The 20032-nt window shown below is 54.6% G+C and overlaps 1 protein-coding gene across 8 annotated transcripts in view; it reads left to right on the top strand.

Moving 5' to 3' along the window:
• RPH3AL (rabphilin 3A like (without C2 domains)) overlaps positions 1-20032 on the top strand; it is a 145067-nt gene that overhangs the window by 74504 nt on the left and 50531 nt on the right. For 7 of the 8 annotated variants that reach the window (XM_060135401.1, XM_060135405.1, XM_060135406.1 and 4 more), the window contains one exon: positions 16437-16523. The exons of the other annotated variant lie outside the window; for it this stretch is intronic. In XM_060135401.1, the coding sequence (XP_059991384.1) occupies positions 16437-16523 (87 nt within the window). The remainder of the gene's footprint in view (positions 1-16436; positions 16524-20032) is intronic. 8 annotated transcript variants of the gene reach the window in all.

The raw sequence follows: 20032 nt of genomic DNA, 5'->3' as shown, positions 1-20032 counted from the left end.
TGACGACCAGAACGTCTCCGTCAAGGCCCCCTTCTTTCTTGCTGCCCTGGTGCCTGCGCCGTGGCTTTTCCTCCCCCAGAGTAGCTTCTTTCTTTCCACTTCGTGCAGTTCAGAGCCCTTCGCATAGCCCAGTCTGACATTGACCTCCAGCTCAGGGTCATCAGGACAAATGCAGCGGAGGAGCTGCTGAGAGCCAGGCTGGGCTCCCGGTGGCAAGGCCCCGAGTGTCCTGGAGAGAGACCAGCGCCATGGTCATTGGCCATCTGGAGACCCTGCCCACTTAGCTCACCTTCCAGCCAAGCCCTGCCCTCTAGGAACTCACCTGGTGACAGATAATGCAGCTCGGTGTGACAAGTGCTGTAGACGCAGATGGCACGGAGTGAGCCCAGAGTGGAGGGGCGGGGGTGGCTGGCCCCTGAGAGGTACGGGAGGCTGCAGCGTGGAGCTCACTTTGAGCTGAGCCTGGAAGGGTGGATACCCAGGGGGCAGGGGTGGTGCATTTCAGGAGGAAGTGCAGGGACCGGTGGGCGTTTGGCAGAGCTGGTGGATGTCGGGGAGGGAGGGAGAAGGAGGGGGTGATGGCGAGAGGCAGGCTGAGGGAGGGAGAGAATGAAGCGAGGATCTGGCGGCAGAACCATCAAAGGGTGCTAAGCAGGTGATGGCTGTCAGGTGTGTCTCTGGGGAGTTTAAGTCCAGAGGTGGATTTGGAGGAGGGAACGTGTAGTGGGTTGGAGAGAGCCTGTCAGATGCTGGATTATCCAATTAGCAATAATGAAGGCCTGAATTCAGGCAAGAACAACCAGGATGGGGACTTCAAAGATGGTGAAGAGTTAGAAATAAAAGCTGCCAGTGATGGAGAGCTCACTCCGGGCCAGGCCCCTGCCGAGTTATCAGGCACCCTTCCCTTCCCTGTAACTCCTTCTTTTCCAGGCTGCTCACACACCCTTCAGGGGCAGGACTGCGCTGGGGACACTGGGCCTGGGCCCACCTTCTCTTGCTCCAGACGCCCTTCATCCTGCCCCTGTTAGGCCTGGCCTCTCCCCTCGTCTGCATCTCTCCCAGGGCCGCAGACCTCTGCACTTCGACTTCTGCTGCCTGCCTTTGCTCAGCACTCTCCCCCGATACACACATCCTACCCGTGTCTGAAGTCCAATTGAGGGCGCGGGTCCCTGTGTATGTCAGAGGATGGACATAGCTGGTGGGATAGGGGCGGGGCCGGTGTTGCCTAAACTCATACTGACTGCTATACCTGCACCTGTGCTGAGTGGACCGGGCGTCAGGAGTGCAGGAGAGCTCTGCCCTGGGCTCCCTGCCCCCCCTCCGCCCCCGTGACCTCGGGTTAAAATCCCTTCCCGCTCTGGGCCTCTCGTGCTCCCTGTGAAAGGAAGCAGTTGGAGGGTTTGGAGGACAGGGTCTCTTGGGCTGTCCAGCAGTTTCCTTCTGTGAAGCTCAGGTCAGCCCAGTCCCTGCAGGATCACCACCCCAGAACCTGCTCCCCGGGGGCCTGCACAGATCAGTGAGCTAAAGCTCATTTCTCTGCATCTCCGGAACACAGCTCGGTTTGTTGTTATTTTAAAGCCATGGCAGGTTTGCTTCCCACTTGGCTTTGGCTCAGGCTGTGATTGCGTCTGTGTCCTCTCAGCAGGAGGAAGCCAGGGTGGGGGTCGGCATGTGCTTCTTAAAGCCGCCTCTGCCCCTGATGTTCCTGTGATGCCATAAGTCCCTCAGAGCCCCCTGGAGGTCAGTAGGCAAAAGGCGGTGATTATACCCATTTTCCAGATGGAGAAACTGAGGCTCAGAGGGATAAGTTGCTCCTGGTGGCACAGCCAGGGCCTTGCAGTTCTTCCTACCTCTTGGTTCAGAACTTTGCCCACATGCCCTCTGGGAAGTAAAGAGAGCTGAAGACACGCAGGAGACCCCCAAAGGAGGGTGTTGTCTGGTGCCGGCTTGTCCATGGAGTGCAGAGGCCATTGGCTAAGTGCCTGCAACACTGGGGAAGGGATGGTAGCCCCAACACTAGGGCTCACCATAGTCGGGTGTGACACCCTGAGCACCCCTGAGGCAGGACCCTGCCCCCCAGAGTTTGTCACACCCCTAAGGTGGCTGAGCAGCAGCTGAACACACATGGGGTGTCTGTCGTTGTTGAGTCATGGACTGGTCAGTGTGAGGCCAGCCCCTCACTGAGTGGGCAGAGTGTCTGTAGGCTTGGGCTTGGGTTGGGTTTGGGGACACCAGCCGGGCTTCCCCACTGAGACATCCATCTGTCTGGCACCCCCTTGGGCCCCTCGCTACCCCCCTCAGTGGCTCTTCTCCCGGGGTCTGGTCAGTGTAGCGAGCCCGCCGGCAGCAGGAAGCCGTGTTGGCAAATCTGTTTAGCGGCTGTTACCGGGAACAGTAATTTTGTGCAGCCTCTTGTCCTCTGTTGCGGTAAATAACAGATAATGACATTTCCAGTCCGAGCTGTGGCCAGCGCCGCCCACGTGGCCCTCGCCTCAACAGCTGCACCCCGCAAGCTGCCACCCTTCGCAGGCCCTGCGATTCTTCATCGCTCTCAAATTGCCCCTGTTTTTCCTGCTGCGTTGCTTCCCGCACAGCTGTTTGCTGTTCACTGACCTTAACTGGAGGTGGGTTTAGCCTGTCCTTCTGTTTCCCCGCGGGGAAACCAGGATGCCGCTCTTGTGGATAGAGGGAGCAGAGGGGAGCATGGGAGCCGGCTCCTCACCTGGGCACCCTTTAGCCCGGGCCTCCAAACCAGGAAAGAGCCGGGCCTTTCTCAGAGGGGACTTTTTTTTTTTTTTTTTGCGGTACGCGGGCCTCTCACTGTTGTGGCCTCTCCCGTTGCGGAGCACAGGCTCCGGACGCGCAGGCTCAGCGGCCATGGCTCACGGGCCCAGCCGCTCCGCGGCATGTGGGATCTTCCCGGACCGGGGCACGAACCCGCGTCCCCTGCATCGGCAGGCGGACTCTCAACCACTGCGCCCCCAGGGAAGCCCTCAGAGGGGACTTTTGAGCTCTCTCCTTCCAAACCCTTTCCTCGCCCTTGTCATCCTGCCTTCCAGAGGAGGGATGACTCTCCCAGGTTACAGATGCAGAAACGGAGGCTGAGGGCGGTTACGATCTGCCAAGCCTTCCAGAGACCCCTCTGCCCAAGAACCACAGCTGCCTTGCTGAGTTTCCAGGCGCAGACAGGAGTGTAGTCTGGGCCCCCCAGGGAGTGAGGCCCGAGCACCTGGCTGCCACTGCGGGGCCTCCCCACCCGGCTCCTGACTGCCTGCAGTGGAGTATCATCCGCTTTCTAGCTCATTCTCTGCTTCTCTGCTTCTTCGTCTTGCTCAAGTGTGGCTTTTTCCCTCCGGCTGAAGTCTTCAGTGGCAGTCTACTGCCACTCTGTTCTGCTGCCTAGAATAGAGTCTAACCGCCGCCACTTGGTATCCAGGGCCCTCAGTCCATTCGTGGCCTGAGCACGAGCTGCTGACCGTAGCAGCATAAACTGCATACGGGGCCGGGAGTCCCGAGGCCTGAGGGTCAGACCTGACTCTACCTGGCCCAGACCTGTCACCGCGCTTCCCGGAGCTCTGCTCCTGCGCATAGCCAGGGTCCTTCGCTGATCACTAGTGCTGTTGCTCCTGGGATGCTAAGAAGCCCTAGGGTGTTTGTCAAGTCCACTGTATTTTTCAAATTAAAAAAAAAATCAGTTCCAGTGACAGGTACTTACTGGCTTCGAGGACGTTTACTGTGTCTAGGCACTGGAGTGGGCACAGAGAAGGGAGAGGGTATTTTCACATAAACTGACCTTTTGAGAGTTAGGATAACCCTGGAAAGTCAGAGAAGACGGTGCTGACCCTGGGACAGGTGAGGCTGCCGGGGAGCTGAATGTCCACACTGGGCTGGTGGGGGGAATCTGCGCTAACTTGGCTTCCTGTGGACCCTGGATTGGCCTTCGCTAGTCTCCTCAAGCCCTCCCCACTCCCCACCCTGATCTCTTTGGCCCAGCAGCTTGAATTTGTTGTCTGGCTGAACTGTCTGCATCCAGCCCCGCTCCTCTGGCTCTGCGCTGGGGCCCCTCTGCTCCCCCAGGTCCTGGCCCCACCCCCACGGAGGCCCCTCCCCCTTCTTATGCCCTCCCCCTCCACCAGCTCCATCAGAGCCCAAATGCTCATATCTCCTTCAGCCTAAACAAACATTTATTGAGCACCTACAGTGTGCCAAGCACCAGTCCAGGTTCCAGAGTGACCTCAGGGTCAGGCCAAGCCTCGGCCCCTCCTGAAGCACCTGTTCTAAGGGTGGTGAAACTGACAGTAGCTGCACTCAGACCAATATCGAAAGTGCACCCATCTACACGGCCTCTCACTTGCCTTGCGTTCCCAAGCTTCAGGCAGCGCCGTGTGCTGGCCCTCCCTCATCTCTGTCCCCTGCCTCCCTCCCAAGCTCTGGACCTGGGTGTCACCTGCGGCGGGACAACTCTTCCAAGGAGTCCACTCGCACTGCAAGTATCCATGTGTCCAAAGCCGAATGTTTTGCCGGCCACTTGTCCCCACTCTGTTAACATGACCACCGTCCATCCTGTTGGCCAGCTGGCAGCCTCTAGAATGAACCAGAGTCCTTCCTTTTCCTCACCTTCCATACCCAGCTAGGATTGGAATTCCATAGGTATCTGGGAATGTTCTGGAAAAAGAGCCTCTGCTGAGAATACAGAGGACAAATTGACCAGGAGTGACTGAATCTGTATTTTCAGCAAAGGTGCTTTTTCTGAAACTCAGATCTGATCGTGCCCCTCCCCTCCTTAAAAACCACCATCGGCCCCCAGATGTCTGCAGAATCCCAACCCCACAGTCCATGATGCTTGTCAGTCAGCCCCTCCCTTCCTTCCTAGCCAACTACATGCCAGACGCCTGCTAAACTTGGGGATTTAAACAAGAACAACAATGTCCTTTTTCTAGAGGGAGCATACTCACAGGATAGACAATTTCATTATGATGCAATTAACACCCCTCTAGAGATGTTGACCCATATTGGGAGCGCACAGGAGGGAGTAACTAGTGCTTCCCCTGGGGGGAAATCAAGGAAGGAGTCACAGAGGAGGAGACATTTGAGTTGTTCCTGAAGGATGCGTAGGAGTTTGCTAGTCATGAGGCAAAGCCTGGGTGAAAGCATAGAGGCAGGGAAGTACCTAGAGTGTTGGGAACAGGCAGGGAGGCGTTTGGGGCTGGCATGGTGGGCTTGGTGAGGCTGGAGAGTTAGGCGGGGGCCGAGGAGGAAGGCTCTCACATATGTGTGCATCCCGCTTCTTGTTTCTGTGCCCTCAGCCTGTGAGCCTCGCCGTGTTCTCCACCTAGTCCAGGGCCTGGTAGCAGCAGGGCCTTAGGAAGTGTTTGCTGAATGCTCTTGACGTCATTGGCCCAACCTGCAGCTAAAGTTGCTGCCCACCGAATTCTAGGGGGAGGGACGGTGAAGGTCCCCCGGAGACCCCCACCTGGCCTTCCCGTGGAGATTTCAAGCGTTCCCAAAGCAGGGCTGCAACTTCAGTATCTCTGGGGATCCGTCCCACAGGCTGGTCGCACAGCCTAGAGCCATAGAATTTTGGAGCTAGGATCTGCTCAGCACACCTGGCCAGGGGCTCCTTGCCTGGCCCTCCCTCCAAGTTATGGCTTTGCGGCAGCCCCAGTGGAGCCAGGCTCCCTTGTAGCCTTAGCTGGGAGGCTGCTGATAGGGGCAGGGTGTTTTTAGGATGCTGGTTGTGAGGACAGAAAACCAAAATGATCCAGCCTCTCCCTTGGCTGTGCTCTTGTAACAGAGCCTGGGCCAGGTGGCTACCAGGTGGCTACCAGGTGGCAGGCACGCCTCTGGGTGAGAGATTATCTGTGGGAGGCCCCAGCCCAGTGCTGAGTTTGGTTATGCAACCATGGCCTGGCCGAGGGAGGCTGGAGCTGGCTGTGTCTGGGGCCTTTAATTCCCTGAGTTCATGTTCCCGGGATGGCCAGTGTCTGTCTCGGCCATGTGTCTTCAGACCACCACTGTCCACTGGAGAACCCCATCCACTTCCTCCCTCTCAGGACATCCGTTCCCTGGCCCCATCGGCATCCTTCTCAACTAGGGTGGGGTTCATAGCGGGCATGGGTGAGAGGCAAGACAGGGAGTGGGACCCGAGTCTGGCCCTCCACTTACTCTCCTTGGGTGGCCCCAAACAAGTTACCTGGGCTGTCTGCCCCAGTGCCGTCATCTGAGTGACTAATCTGTGTGAAGCGCTCCTGCTGTGCCCAGCAACTCAGTACGTGTTATATAAGCTCTTGCTTTTTATGATTATGAACCTGGGTCCCCATCCTGGCTCTGCCACCTCCTGGTGACATGAACTTAGCCAAGCCACCCAAGATCTCTGAGGATGAGGATGCCTTCCTCATCCAAGGCATCCGGATCATAAAAACTCCCTCACAGGGCTGTTGTGAACATAAACGGGATTAAATGTGCTAATGTGTGTTGAGCGCTGAGCTGGGCGCCAGGCGTGGAGTAAGTACTCAGTAAACGGTGACTGTTAATCATTATTGTGAGTTGTAACTCTAAGTAACCACCTGGCAGGGAGCAAGAGGATGTGAGCCCGCTCCCTCCACCACCTGGGCCGTCCTCTGCCCTGACTCCCTCCCGGCCAGAGTGGGAGGAGCTGCAGGCGGGAGAGCTGCAGGCCGCCGTGTGACGCGGTGGTCCCGGGAGACCACTGGGCCAGGGATTTGGATGGAGCCACGTGGACCCGCAGCTGAGAGGCCAGAGGACTTGACGAGCTCAGCCATGGCCCAGGCCCCGTCAGTCCCAGGAGCAAGGGGTTTCTTCCTTTAGGGCTGGAAGAAGCTAGTGAGGCTTCCAGGGTTGGTCCCCGAAGGACCGGCAGGACCCAATCGGGAGGAGCCGGCCATGTTCAGAGCTTCAGGAAAGCTCAGTGTGGGTCAGGGAGTCCCCGCGTGCACTGGACTCCATCTACCCCAGAGTCTTCCCCCTCGGCAGGTTGGCCCAGGGACAGGGGGCCCTAGGGTGCACTCCAGGCCTGGGAGACCTTAGGAGGGTTGTGCCCGAGAACCCCTTAGAGAACCATTCACCGATTACTTTTTTTTTAATTGAAGTATAGTTTATTTACAGTGTTTCAGGTGTACAGCAAAGTGATTCAGCTATATATAGAGAGATATATTCTTTTTCGGACTCTTTTCCATTTAGGTTATTATAAGACATCAAATATAGTTTCCTGTGCTATACAGTAGGTCCTTGGTGTTTTTTTTTAATTTTAATTTTATTTTAGAGTATAGTTGATTTACAATGTTGTGTTAGTTTCAGGTGTACAGCAAAGTGATTCAGTTATATATACACATATTATATATGCATATAACATATATAGATATACTCTTTTTCAGATTCTTTTCCGTTATAGGTTATTACAAGATATTAAGTAGAGTTCTCTGTGCTATACAGTAGATCCTTGTTGTTTATCTGTTTTCTACATAGTAGTGTATGTCTGTTAACCTCTAACTCCTAATTTATCCCTTCCCACCCCCTTCCCCTTCCATAACCGTAAGTTTTTTTTCTATGTGTGACACCCATTGATTTCCTCCCTCATTCACCCCTGGGGAGAGTCAGTGCTATCGCCTGTCCCCACACAAGGCCCCGTGAGACCCAGGGTCCCCTTAGAGGTTGGGAGGGAGAAATGCGGAGTCCCCACCTGTCCTTCTTCCCCATCGGGACTTCAGAGCAGTTATTTTAGCCTTTCAAAACCCAGACTCCCTTTAGATAAATGTAGAAACCTTCCACCTTTTTTAATGCTATTTGAAATTTCAAAATAATATTTTATGTTTGAAAAAAGTGAGCATACTGTTGAATGTGCTTTTCCCCCTACAAGTGCCCTGTCCTCGGCCCTAGAGGGTCTGGCACCCCCTCAGAGGGAAACACAGCAGCCTCGGGGGTCGACATTGGCCCTCGCCTGAGACGCACCGGCTCCCCCGCCATCCCCTCAGCCCTCAGCCCTTCCATGATTTGTGCACTTCCACCAAGTGTTTCTGCCTTGTCACGACTCAGTCTCACCAGGAGTCAGTGCTCCGTCTGCGCAGCCCAGTGTTTGTACGTCTCTTCACCCCAAGGGGCTGAGTACCCACCGTGCCCCGCACAGACGCTTGCTGAAGGAATGAATGAATTCCTCGAGACCCAGGGCTGTGTGTCATGTGGTCCCGTTTTGATCGTATGTTATTAGGTTTGCTGGTCTTTAAAACCTCCCTCTCAGCTTCATACTGAATAACCCGTCTCCACTCCTTTGCCCAAACTCTCACCTGCAGCCGTGGTGCAACCACTGACCCTCCTGTCACCCACCGTGCGTGCCCCCAGGGCCCGTCGAGACAGCTCACATCTTTGCTTCCCACGTTTGCCTGGGAAAGAGGCAAAAACCCAGCATGGAGTCTCCCTTTTTTTGCTTTTATTTTTTGCGGTACGCGGGCCTCTCACTGTTGTGGCCTCTCCCGTTGCGGAGCACAGCCTCCGGACGCGCAGGCTCAGCGGCCATGGCTCACGGGCCCAGCCGCTCCACGGCATGTGGGATCTTCCCAGACAGGGGCACGAACCCGCGTCCCCTGCATCGGCAGGCGGACTCTCAACCACTGCGCCACCAGGGAAGCCCTAGGCATGCCTTTTTAGTATGCGCTTATGAATGTTCATCTCGAGCTCCTTCCATTGCCTTTTTAACCCTCCTGTCTGCTCAGGATGCGGGGTAGCGAGTGGCAGGAGATGGAAGGCAGTGCTTTGGAAGCTAGTCCTGAAATCTGCAGTGCTGCCTTTCAGCTGGGAGAGGTGGCTGGGGGCTGCCCAGGACTGGGGTCTGCAGGTGGTCCCCACGTAGCATCAGCGGCTCATCTGGTGGGGAGCTGGGGAGGGTTCACTCAAAGGAGGCGGTGCAGCCTTCCAGAGACCGAGGTGAAGAGTGGCCCTGCGTGGGGTAGTACACCTGCCACCCGCAGCCGGGGCACGGGAAGGCTGGCGTTTCCCCGGCATGGCACCAGTGTTGGAAGCACAGAGAGACTTGTCTTCCTTCTGAAATCCTTCTCCGGGCGCCTCCTGGCTTCTGCCTCAGGCCAAGCAGCAGGTGGCTGGCATTCTTAAGGCTGTGCGTCTTTGGGTGACTCAGTATTTGCAGTGGTCAGGGCTCAGGTCAGCATGCCCTCAGCCCTGCTGGCCCCCAGACTGTGTCCTAATGAACAGAGGAGGGCCCTGGCTGTGCCCTCTCCCACTTGAGGCTTGACCGAATCTGGTGTTCTGGAAGGGGAGCCGGGGCCCAGGGAGCCAGCTCTGCCTTCACCTGAGCCCCCGGTGGAGAAGGAAGGCTTGGATGAGTCTCTTGTCTGAGCAGAAACCTGGAGCTCAAACAGCGCAAGGTCCACATCCCAGCTCCTCGTGGTCAGGTTACCTAGCCTCAGGCCTCAGATCCTGAGTTGATAAAATAGGGACCGTAATACCCACTTCTTAGTGTGATTATGAAAATTAAGTGAGATTCTACATAAAGCACCTACCTTGATGCCTGGTGTAGCACCAGGGCTCGAGAGAGTATATCAATATTTATAATATGTACATCAATACCTAAAGTATGTAAATATTTTTAATATGTACATCAATATCTAAAGTATGTAAATATTTATAATATGTGCATCAATATCTAACGTATATCAATATTATAATATGTGCATCAGTACCTAACGTACTGAAAGTAACTTGGCAGCAGAACCTGGCTTCCAGATACTGAGTGTGTCTATAGCAAGGAGGCCATGTCTAGCCCCTGCACTCCCGGCCCTCCAGGGCTGGTGATGCACCTCCAAGCCTGGCTGATGTCTTGGGGTTGAGCAGGACTGATCCTGTGATCAGAGGGATCAGTGACCCGTGGACACCACCTGCGGAGGTGGAGGCGGGTGGAGGCAAGGCTGACTATCTACCTTTGAGCCACACTCAACCAGCAAGTCCAGTCTCCCTCCCGTTTGTGCCTATGTCTTCGGCTTCTTTAATCCATCCTGACCCACAAAAATCCAGATAGGGTCAAAAAATGAAGTCGGGGCAAGTGATTTCCCAAAACATTTAGCATAGCCTTCCTTTAAATAGGAATTCTGCTTACCCATTTAAAATAGATTTCGACTTAGCACAATTCAATTTATGTTTTGGCCGGTCTCCTTCCAGATATTTTTCTGTGTATATATCTACTTCTAAATGGATATAGGCACATATACATATCTATATGGTAGAGAATCACACTAGGCTTACTGTTTATAACCTGCTTTTTTAACTTAATTTATTGTGAACATTGCTCCATGTCAGTAAATACACAGTTCCGTCGCGATTGTTTTCATTCTTTCTGTTTACGTCGTCATTTTTTATTGCCGAGTACCTTTCTCCAAAACACAATCGGATTTTTTTTCCTTGCTGAAGATTTGAGTTCTAGCATGGGGAGCACACTGGGTGGCGTGAAATGCACGCTCGTGGGCTGATTTCTTCACGTTGTTCGTGCCTGTGCTGTGATTGTCTGGACACAGCCATTTCTTTACCCTGCTTTCCTGGGGTGAGGGGTCGGGGGCAGCCCCTCCACGAGCATCATTGCTGCCTGGTTCCTAAGGAGAGACCGTCTCACTGACAAACTTCAGTCGGTGAAGCTTGAAACTCTTGGGCAAGTCCTTTTCCAGTTTCAGTCTTGAAGCTCTTGGGCAAGTCCTTTTCCAGATGAGTTTTGCTCGTTCATCAAGTCCTCCGCTCGACAGAACCCTCGCTGAGGACAAAGGGCCGTGGCTTGTTCATCCTCATCCTTCCTAGAACAGCACCTTCCATCCAGTATTGAGTAAACGTTTGTTGAATTGAAGCACCAGATGTTTTCAAATTAGCCGTCTCCATTATTCATTTCTGCAGCACAGCGTACGTTTTTCTGGCTTCCTCGTGTGGGACATTTAAGCACAATCTCGTCTTTCTTCGGTTGGCTGAGTGCCAGGAGCACTGCTTTCTGTGTGATGGATGATGCAGCAGCAGCGAAGCCTCCAGGGCCTGTCACAGAGAGCGTGGCTGACTCCCGGGTACTAAGCGCCCTGGAGGGGTGCGAGCAGTTTCGTTCCCGCCCCCGCGTGGGCCCCACACCTGCTCCCTTCTAGTCGGCGGCAGCTCAGGGACTCCACCGTGGAGCGTGAAGGCTCCGCGTGGAATGAGTCAGGGGCTCGCGGTGAGGATGGGAAGGCCGGCCTGGGAGTGAGGTGCCCCAGCTCTGTGGTCTCCCGGACCGTGTCGTGCCTCTGACTCTGACCTATAGCGTGGGAAGGTGAAGGTGATGATGTTGGATGGAGAGGTGGGGTTCCAGGGAGTCTTGGGGTGACCGAAGTGGCCTAGGGTATGAGGATGCTCAGGAGGGCGCCCCCACAGACCTTGGAAAGAGTCTGAACACACAGGCAGCCTGCAGGATGCGCCCCTGGGGCGGCGGGCAGGCAGTGGTCACGTGGAGGGCGGGGCACACATCTCTGCCCCCACCCTTAGCAAAGGACCCTCAGTGTCATTTCCTCTGTGGCCAGCCCAGCCTGGATTCATGCCCCGCCCACTGAGAGTGAGGCCCACCGGGCAGCAGTCCCACCACCCCTGACACCCCACCCCAGAGGAGGCTCTTCCTTGTCTGGTCTCCCGTCGCCTGACCAATCAGCCTCGCTCAGTGTGGACGGGGCACCCCCTGCCCCGCTGCTGCCCAGCGAGTGTTTCCTGTTTCTGTGCGTCTCTTCCCCCCAGCAGGTTGGCACATTCCAGGAGGGGCCACATCTTGCCTTCTCAGGTGTAATGTTAAAAGTAGCTCTCATTTGTTTATTCGTTTATTCCACAAAAATTCATCATGCCGGAAACAGGAAGGTGAACAGAAACAGACGCGGCCTCTGCCCTCTGGTTGTTGACAGCCTAGCAGGGGAAGTGACCGTAGTTACACAGCCACACAAATGAGGGTAAGTCTCAGTGGAGGAGAAGAGGCGAGAGCCTGTTAGGGAAGCTCCAGCTGGGTTAAGACGGCAGAGAAGGCTTCCTTGAAGATGCGGTGCTTTTGCTTTTGCTGAGGTCTGAAGGATGCATAGGCTCATGAGGAGAGCGTGTGGTCAAGTACATCCCAGACAGAGAGAGCAGCACATGCCAAGGTCCAGTGGCAGGAAAAGCAGATTGAGGACCAGGGACTGAAGTCAGGCCAACACGGCTGGGGCTTGAGATGGAGAACGAGGCAGTAGAGTAGGGGAGAGGGGTGCAAGCTGAGGTCACAAGGAGGTAGGTCTACCCTGAGCGGGCATCATGCGTCATGTGAAAGGGTGTGGTCTTCATCCAGAGGGCAACAGGAAGTCTCTGGAGGCTCCTAAGCTGGCAAGGACGGTAGACAGGACGTCTTGAGATTTGCATCTTGAAAAGATCACGCTGGCTTCCATGCTGGGAACCAGCTGGAGGCTGGCCAAAGTGGGGTGGGGCCGTGGTGCAGGCGCCGGAGATGGCAGTGTGGATAGGGAGGGTCTTGGAGGAGAGTGGACAGTTCTAGTGAGATTTAGAGTTCCTGGAGATGGATTACTTGGATGGGCAGGAGGGAGAGTGGGGGCCAAGGATGATTCTGGGGTTTTGGCTTATATGACTGGTGCGTATGGCATCCTTCACTGAGGCAGCTGTGCAGGACTGTGGTTGCCGCCTGCTCCTGACCGTGGACTGTGCTGAGCACTTTCGTCAATCATCTCCCTTGACCCTCCTAACTGTGACATGAGCCCGCCTGTTACCACCATCTTCGGGACAAGAAAATGCAGCTCAGAGAAGGCTAGTAACAAGTCCAAGGTTGCATCTAAATGGCAGACGCTGTGCTCCCCTGCCCCAAAGCCTGTGTCCCGTGGGCTACACCCTGAGCCACCCCCTTTCCCCATGCATGTTCTGGGATGGGATGTACATTTGCAAAAGGAATGCATGGAGCGTCTGAGTCAGGCCCAGAAGCTAGACTTGGTTTGTTTAACGCTCAGACACAGTTTGAGGCTGCAGGAAGCATGAGAGAGCCAAGTCCGGGAAGCCAGCGCTCACTCACCCGGGGCAATTCCGCTCAATGGAAACCCACTTGGCAGGGAAGCTGGTGGCCACCCCCAGGCCCGGCTGTCCTTGACACAACTGTGCAGTGTTCCCTTTACACTGAGTTGATGTTGTGGCCGGCTCACACTCTCTCTCACTGGCTTTTTAAAATACCACCTGCTTAATTTTCTTTATTGGAACCTGGAACAAAGACCAAGCCCATAAGGGGAAAAGGCTCGTTATTCTCTTCTTGGTCGAGATTTAATAGAACAGCAATTATGTATTATTTGAACTGGGGCGTGTTATCTTTTTGCTGGCCCGGATTCTGCAGCTGGAGATGCTGGAGCTTGTAAAGAGGCCAAGAGATGGCCGGGACTGACCAGGGGCTCCACTAGTGATGGCTGGTAGCCTGAAAACAGGGCTGCCCGTGGGCCAGGGAGGGTATGCCCTGTCATGCCACCCCCAACTCCCTCCAGAACCCCACAGGACAAGGGAAGGAGAGAACACTTGGGACATGCCATCCATCCCTCCCCCACCAGGACTGGGAGCTGACCCAACAGCCTTTGACCCTGCCTCTGGAAGGCGACTGGTCCACACGGCTCCTGCCCCCAGGCCAGGTGGTTCCGTGTGCTGTGTTCTCTGGGTAGAAGACAGGACACAGCTTTCAAGCACTCTCTGCTAGCTTCTTTCCCTGCCGCCCAACAGCACAGATGATCAGTCAGTCAATCAGATGGCTATTTATCGAGGGCACGTGCACGCCCGTCCTTCAAACCCTGCTTAAATGTCACTCCTCCAAGGCAGCCAGACATGCCCTTTGGCCTGGCAGGCAGGCCGACCTGGGACTGAGCGTTGGGTGCCTCACCGGGCCCCACCCTCCCAACACAGGGCTGTGCTCCACGCGGTGCTCAGCTCTCCTAAGGTCCAGTAGAGGGGAGCTTCCCAAATCCTGACTGTCGCTACCTAACTGTGGGACTGCGGGCAGCCTTCAATATCTCTGAGCCTCATTTCCTTCACCCGTATGATGGACATCATGACACCCACCTCCTTCACACTCTGTTGCCAGGGTGGCAGGGGCTGGTGTTCCATAATGGGAGGAACTGGTCTTCTCTCCCGATTCCCAGCAGCATCGTCTGATTCAGCAACCTTGGGAGGGGGTTAGGGCACACTGCGCGCTTGGAGGACGAGCTGTCATTGGACCGTACAAGCATGTAGAAAACACAAGAGGGAAATCTGCCCTCTCTGAGACGGCTCCACTGATCCCACGTGTGCCATCTATACGGGATCATGGGAATGAGCAGGAAAAACAGCCCGCCGGCTGCAGCGCCTCCTCCCTCTCTTCACCCCAGGAAGGAGGGGCCCGGGTGTGTTTCTTTTTTTTTGCGGTACGCGGGCCTCTCACCGCTATGGCCTCTCCCGTTACGGAGCACAGGCTTCGGACGCGCAGGCTCAGCAGCCATGGCTCACGGGCCCAGCCGCTCCGCGGCACGTGGGATCTTCCCGGACCGGGGCACGAACCCGTGTCCCCTGCATCGGCAGGCGGACTCTCAACCACTGCGCCACCAGGGAAGCCCCCATGTGTGTTTCTTGAGTCCCATCTTATGGGCTTATGGGGGCCCCTGTCCTAGAGGTAGAAGGGTTGGGGTGAGCATTGGAAGGGGTAGCAAGAGGCAGCTCTAGTGGGGAAGGGAGAGTCTCCAGACTGGTGGCTCGGGGCTCCAGGGGGACAGGCTGCTGGCCCCCAGAGAGGCGGCACCCCAGCCTGGCACAGATCCCAAACCCAGGCCTGACACAGAAGTGGCCAGGCCCCTTCCCCCTCTGAGGGACGTGGGAGCTCAGAGGGGGAACAGCACAGCAGTGAGCAGTCCGGCAGCACCCAGGGGACCCTTCCCAGAGGTACTGCGCCACCAAAGACCCCAAGCCTGGGCCCTTCGCGAGAGCGGGGCCCAAACAGACTGGGATGGACTTTCCTGCCAACCCAGAGGGACAGGAGCTTGGAGCAGATTACAATTTATTTGGAGAAATAAAAGAAAAGTGACATTTCTTGTACCTGCGGGTCTGATGGAAGCGAATGCATACCCCCCACGAATGTATCATAGCTTCCCTTCTGCCACGAGCTGATTCCTCACCTCCTGTGGCCCCACTGCCCAATCAGGCGGTGACAACATGCTCTGAAAAGCCAAGTTGGTGACATTTCCCTCTCCGTGGAGAGGTGTGCTCCTTGCTCAGCTGGCAGCCTGCAGAAAAGGCCAAGCCGCAGATACAGCCTTCCCTCGACAGGAGAGAGGAGAGAGCCCCTAGCCCCGCAGGGACCGGGCAGCTTCCACGCAGCGGCAGAAAGATGCATGGATTAGCTGGTGTGACTGTTCTCTGAGGAGGACACGCTGTCCCTGAATCAGACTCTGCCTGGGTTAGCCCAGAAGAGGTCTCAGCCCCACCAAGCGCCCCTCTGCCTCCTGGTGCCTTTCATCTGGCTTTTTCCCACCAGGGCTTGTGGCTGTGCATCTCGGGGAAGCAAAATATGTACCGAGAAGTTATATGATCTTCAGCAACTCTGTAGAAGGAGAAACGCTGCAGAGACTAGCTTCTGGCCGCTCACGTGTCCGGGGGCAGTTATATAGCAGCTCTAGAGGCAGACCTGAGTCTGTTACTTACTTGCTGCGTGAACTTGAGCAATTCTCAAACTACTGCCTGTAAAGTGGGCCTAATTCTTATATGACAGGGGTCCTGGGATCGTTAAATGAAGGGCCTTGGCATGAAGGAAGTGCCCAGGCGGTCACTGGTATTTGTCACCATATCGTTGTCTTACCTTGTCAGGTACACAAGTGAATGTTTTGCCTGGTTATATACAAATGTCTGTTTTCTTTGCTCCATGTTCTTTTTTTTTTTTTTTTTTTTGTTCCTGGTCTTCCCTTCCTTTCACTATTCCATGCTCTTTTTTTTTTTTTAATGTTTTCTTTGTTGAAAAACGTCATTTCCTGCCCACATTTCCAGGGACCGACAGGCTGCTGTTAAGGCCGTATCGTATTCAGTTGTGTTTGCCCGGATCGGCCTCTGGTACTGGGCGTTTGGGTTGTTTCCAGTTCCTTGCTACTGAAAATGATTCAGCTGTGACTGTCAGCAAGGTTATTTTTTTTTGACGTGATCCCAACAGGATGTACGTGTGAGGGTGAATTTCTATCACGGAGATCCTTGGATGGGCACACCTATTGTGCCCCAAAGCCAGCTGCGGGTCTTAGATGATCTGTATCCTTTGGGTTATCGCCCCTTGGGGCCTGAAGCAAAAACCATCCCCTCAGAAGGTGCCAGAGGGCGTCTTGGTTATAGTTTTCCCAGCCCCTCAGCTGAGGAGGAAGGAGCTGAGTGTTTACATTCCCGTGTCCTCTCTCTTGTAGAAAGTCTGCACCAAATGCGGGATCGAGGCCTCCCCCGGCCAGAAGCGGCCCCTGTGGCTGTGTAAGATCTGCAGTGAGCAGAGAGAGGTAGGGTACCCGGGGCAGCGGGGTCTGGGGGGGCCCTGGGCAGGGCCGGGGCGCGCACGAATTCAGGGAAGTTCATGGTTGGTCACGGAGAGGGGCTTCTCAGAAGGCCAAGGAGGGCCTACCAGGGGCAGCCCGGGATGAGGGTGGGGAGGGTAGCCGGCTGGCTTGCCCGTTCCCCAGTGCAGAGGGGGCAATGGGCCCTGGTTCTGCTCTGCCTGGGGTCCGTGGTTTCAGTGGGGAGCCCCTCGCACTGCATATAGGTCGCAGGTGGCATTTCATGGGCGTCTATTATTATCATAACAGAAACGGCTGCCCCGGGTTGAAGGTTTACTCTGCGCGTGGCACCGTGCTAAGTTCTTTACGCGAATGAATTCATTTCATCCTTATGCAACCCCACAGGCCAGTGCTGTTATTATCCCCTTTTAATGATGGGGAAATGGAGACGCAGGAGGTTAAGTATCTTGTGGGCACCGAGCTAGTTAGTGGGTCTGACTGTGGTCTAGCCGTGGTCTGCTGTGATGATGCCACCCCCAAAGTCCCTTCTGGTTCTAAATTTCTGTCATTCTACTTCTGATCCCATTTGAAGGGAAGAAATCAAGGCTCAGCAAGGACTCTGAGGCAGTAGCAGATGGGGGGCTCGAACCTACGTCTCCCAACCCCAAACCCAGGGCTTTCCTCACTGTGCCAGGATCAGGAATGGGGCTAAAACAGTGGAGGACCTTGTCAGGCAGCTCCTGGGGAAGGCCATGGGCCAGGGATCTCAGGAACAGAAGGAGTCGGGTAGAGGGAAGATGCCCCAGGTTTTCGACATGTGGATTTATTTTTTTTACTTACCTGCTTGGTGATTAATACGCGCCTTTCATCTGAGGATCCATAAAATGTCTCTAGTTAGAGAAAATCCTCCGCCATGATATCCTTGAATATTGCCGCCCTGCCATTCCAAGTCTCCCCTCTTGGAAACCCTGTGGGATACAGTTCTGAGCCTCTCCATCCATTCTCCACAGCTCCCAACTGTGCTTTCTCATTTTTTTCTTTACCTTTCTGAGATACTTTCGGGGTAAACTCCTCAGTACTGCTTTCCAGCTCGCTAAATCTTTCCTCGGGTGTTTTGGAATTGGGGTTCATCTGCTCATCTTGAGTGGGAGTCCGTCTCTCTCTCTCTTTCTCTCCTTGCTCATCACCTCCATGCAGCTCTCCTTGCCGAGTGATTTCAAGTTGCCTCTACCCAGGTCCTGGGTCCCCCGGCGCAGGGCCAGCTAGCTGTCCTGGGTTAGTGATGAGCTGCATGTTCACAGCGATCATGGGATTATTCCTGGAGCCAGTCGTCAAAGCCATAGGCAGTCTGGCCAGGCCCTGGCTACGTGTGTGCTTCTTCCAGCCTCTATCACTATTCACATTCACAGACAAGCTTTAGTCTTAGGAGGGTGGGGAAATGGTACCTCTGGTTTTTTCAGCTTCCTCCCTCAGATGGAAAGTGTTTTCACCAGCCCCCATTTCAGGGACTGGTCCCCCACCTCCCGTGGGAGACTTTTAGTCCCTGTACCCTTGGAAAACCAACCTTCCAGCTCCCTCCACATGCTTCTGGGTTCTGAGTCAGCAGGCTGTGCCTTCAGCCCCTCAAAATAGTAAATATTTGGAGCTTCTGATCCATCGAGATATATGTCTTACTTCTGAGAACAGTTGAGCTTCCTTGCTGGAATCTTTTCATGGACCACTGTGGTGTCTTTGGAACAGGGAAGATAGTAGGCAGGGCCTCCAAGCGTGAACTAACGTTCTAGTCTGTCTTGCCCAGAGGTCCCTGATGTCTCATCCTGAAATGGAGACGATAATACCTGTTTCCTGGAGATACCTTGAACATTCAGCAACATCATTACAGTAGACAAAGTGTCCAGCCTAGAATAGGCACTCCATCAATATTAGAAGCCTGCCTCTCTTACCCAGCTGGAACTTCCCCCTCTGAACTTGAGGTCCTTCTGGGCTTCAAGGGGTCCCTTCTAAGATGCAGGCATCCGCGAGAGAGGAAAATTCCCTCAAATACTATCTTGTAGGAGATTCCTGAGCAGGATAGCAAGACGCGGCTGAGCTGTGGGGAGGATAGAGATGAAGGAATTGTCAAGGAAAAGGAGGGCGATAAGAGGAAAGACAAAGTTAGCAAATGTCGGGCTTCCCTGGTGGCGCAGTGGTTGAGAGTCCGCCTGCCGATGCAGGGGACACGGGTTCGTGCCCCGGTACGGGAAGATCCCACGTGCCGCGGAGCGGCTGGGCCCGTGAGCCATGGCCGCTGAGCCTGCGCATCCGGAGCCTGTGCTCCGCAGCGGAAGAGACCACAACAGTGAGAGGCCCGCGTACCGCAAAAGAAAAAAAAAAAAATTTAGCAAATGTAATAATTTAGTGGAGGGCTTGGGTGGGGATCAGCTGGCCCCGTCCAGCCCCACCGTGAGTTACCCTCACGCTCATTAATAGTCCTGAGCTACCGCAGGCAGCGTCCACCACCAGCCCGTCCTAATCTCTGAGCGCTCCGATGCCCAGGAAAGTCTGAAATAGCTTAGGATGAATTTTCTTATCTTTCCTTAAGTAAAGAATATGAGGCTGTGCACTATGCTATCAGTTTGTCCTTGAATTTCTAGAGGCTGATAAAACTGGGCAAGATCAAGGATGCTGTATTCCCTCTGCAGGACCAGGCAGACTGTGGACGCTTAGGAGGTGTGGACGGGCCCTGAAAGTATATGTGTCTGTCTGGGTGCCTGTGGAAGCCATACCCAAGCGCTGCATTTTCCTGCCTGCTTTTGGGGTGGGAGAGTGCCAGGGAAATGGGTTTCCTCATGCCTTTTTTTTTTTTCCCCGTAGAAAAATATCTAATCGCAACAAAGAGATAGCTAAATAGAACGAGCATTTGAAATGTCATTTTAAGCGCCACACAGAGCTGGTTCTGAGTCTGTGATAAAAGTGTGGAGTTCTGTCGTGCAGCAAAAACCAGGTCCTGATGGAAGATCTTGCCTTTTCTGATGGAAACTCTCATATTACTGTGCCCAGATACGCTTATCTTCTTTTTCCATTTGACTCTTCTCTGCTGTCATCTTTGGCTGTAATTATAAGTATTTTTTTCTGGAGTGAGTTGAATGTTGGTTACGTGTCCCTGGGACCATCAGGTTGGCATTGCTGCCTGTTTTGTGCACTTCGGTGATGCAGTGGTGTCCGCTTCAGCCCCTCTGCTCTCGAGGAGCTTACAGCCTCGCGCATTTAGTTGTTCGGACATTCAACGCTTAGTTATTGGGCATCTTCTATGCACCGGGCAAAAGAACTCTTCTCATGGGAGATGGAGACCACAAACGCAATAAAGTAAGTTCTGCCATGTCACAGATGGTGAAAAAGTACTTGGTAAAGGGGACGGGGTGATGGGAACATAGGGGTAGCTGTTATTTTTTACAGGGGTCAGGAAAGGGCTCACTGATAAAATGTCATCTGAGCTGAGGTGTGGAACACACTATGTGGCTGCGTGGACAGAAAGC

This window comes from Lagenorhynchus albirostris, chromosome 20, assembly GCF_949774975.1.
Source record: "Lagenorhynchus albirostris chromosome 20, mLagAlb1.1, whole genome shotgun sequence".
Classification (NCBI taxonomy): domain Eukaryota; kingdom Metazoa; phylum Chordata; class Mammalia; order Artiodactyla; family Delphinidae; genus Lagenorhynchus; species Lagenorhynchus albirostris.
The sequence above is the reverse complement of the archived record's forward strand: the minus strand, read 5'-3'. Positions and strand labels throughout refer to the sequence as shown.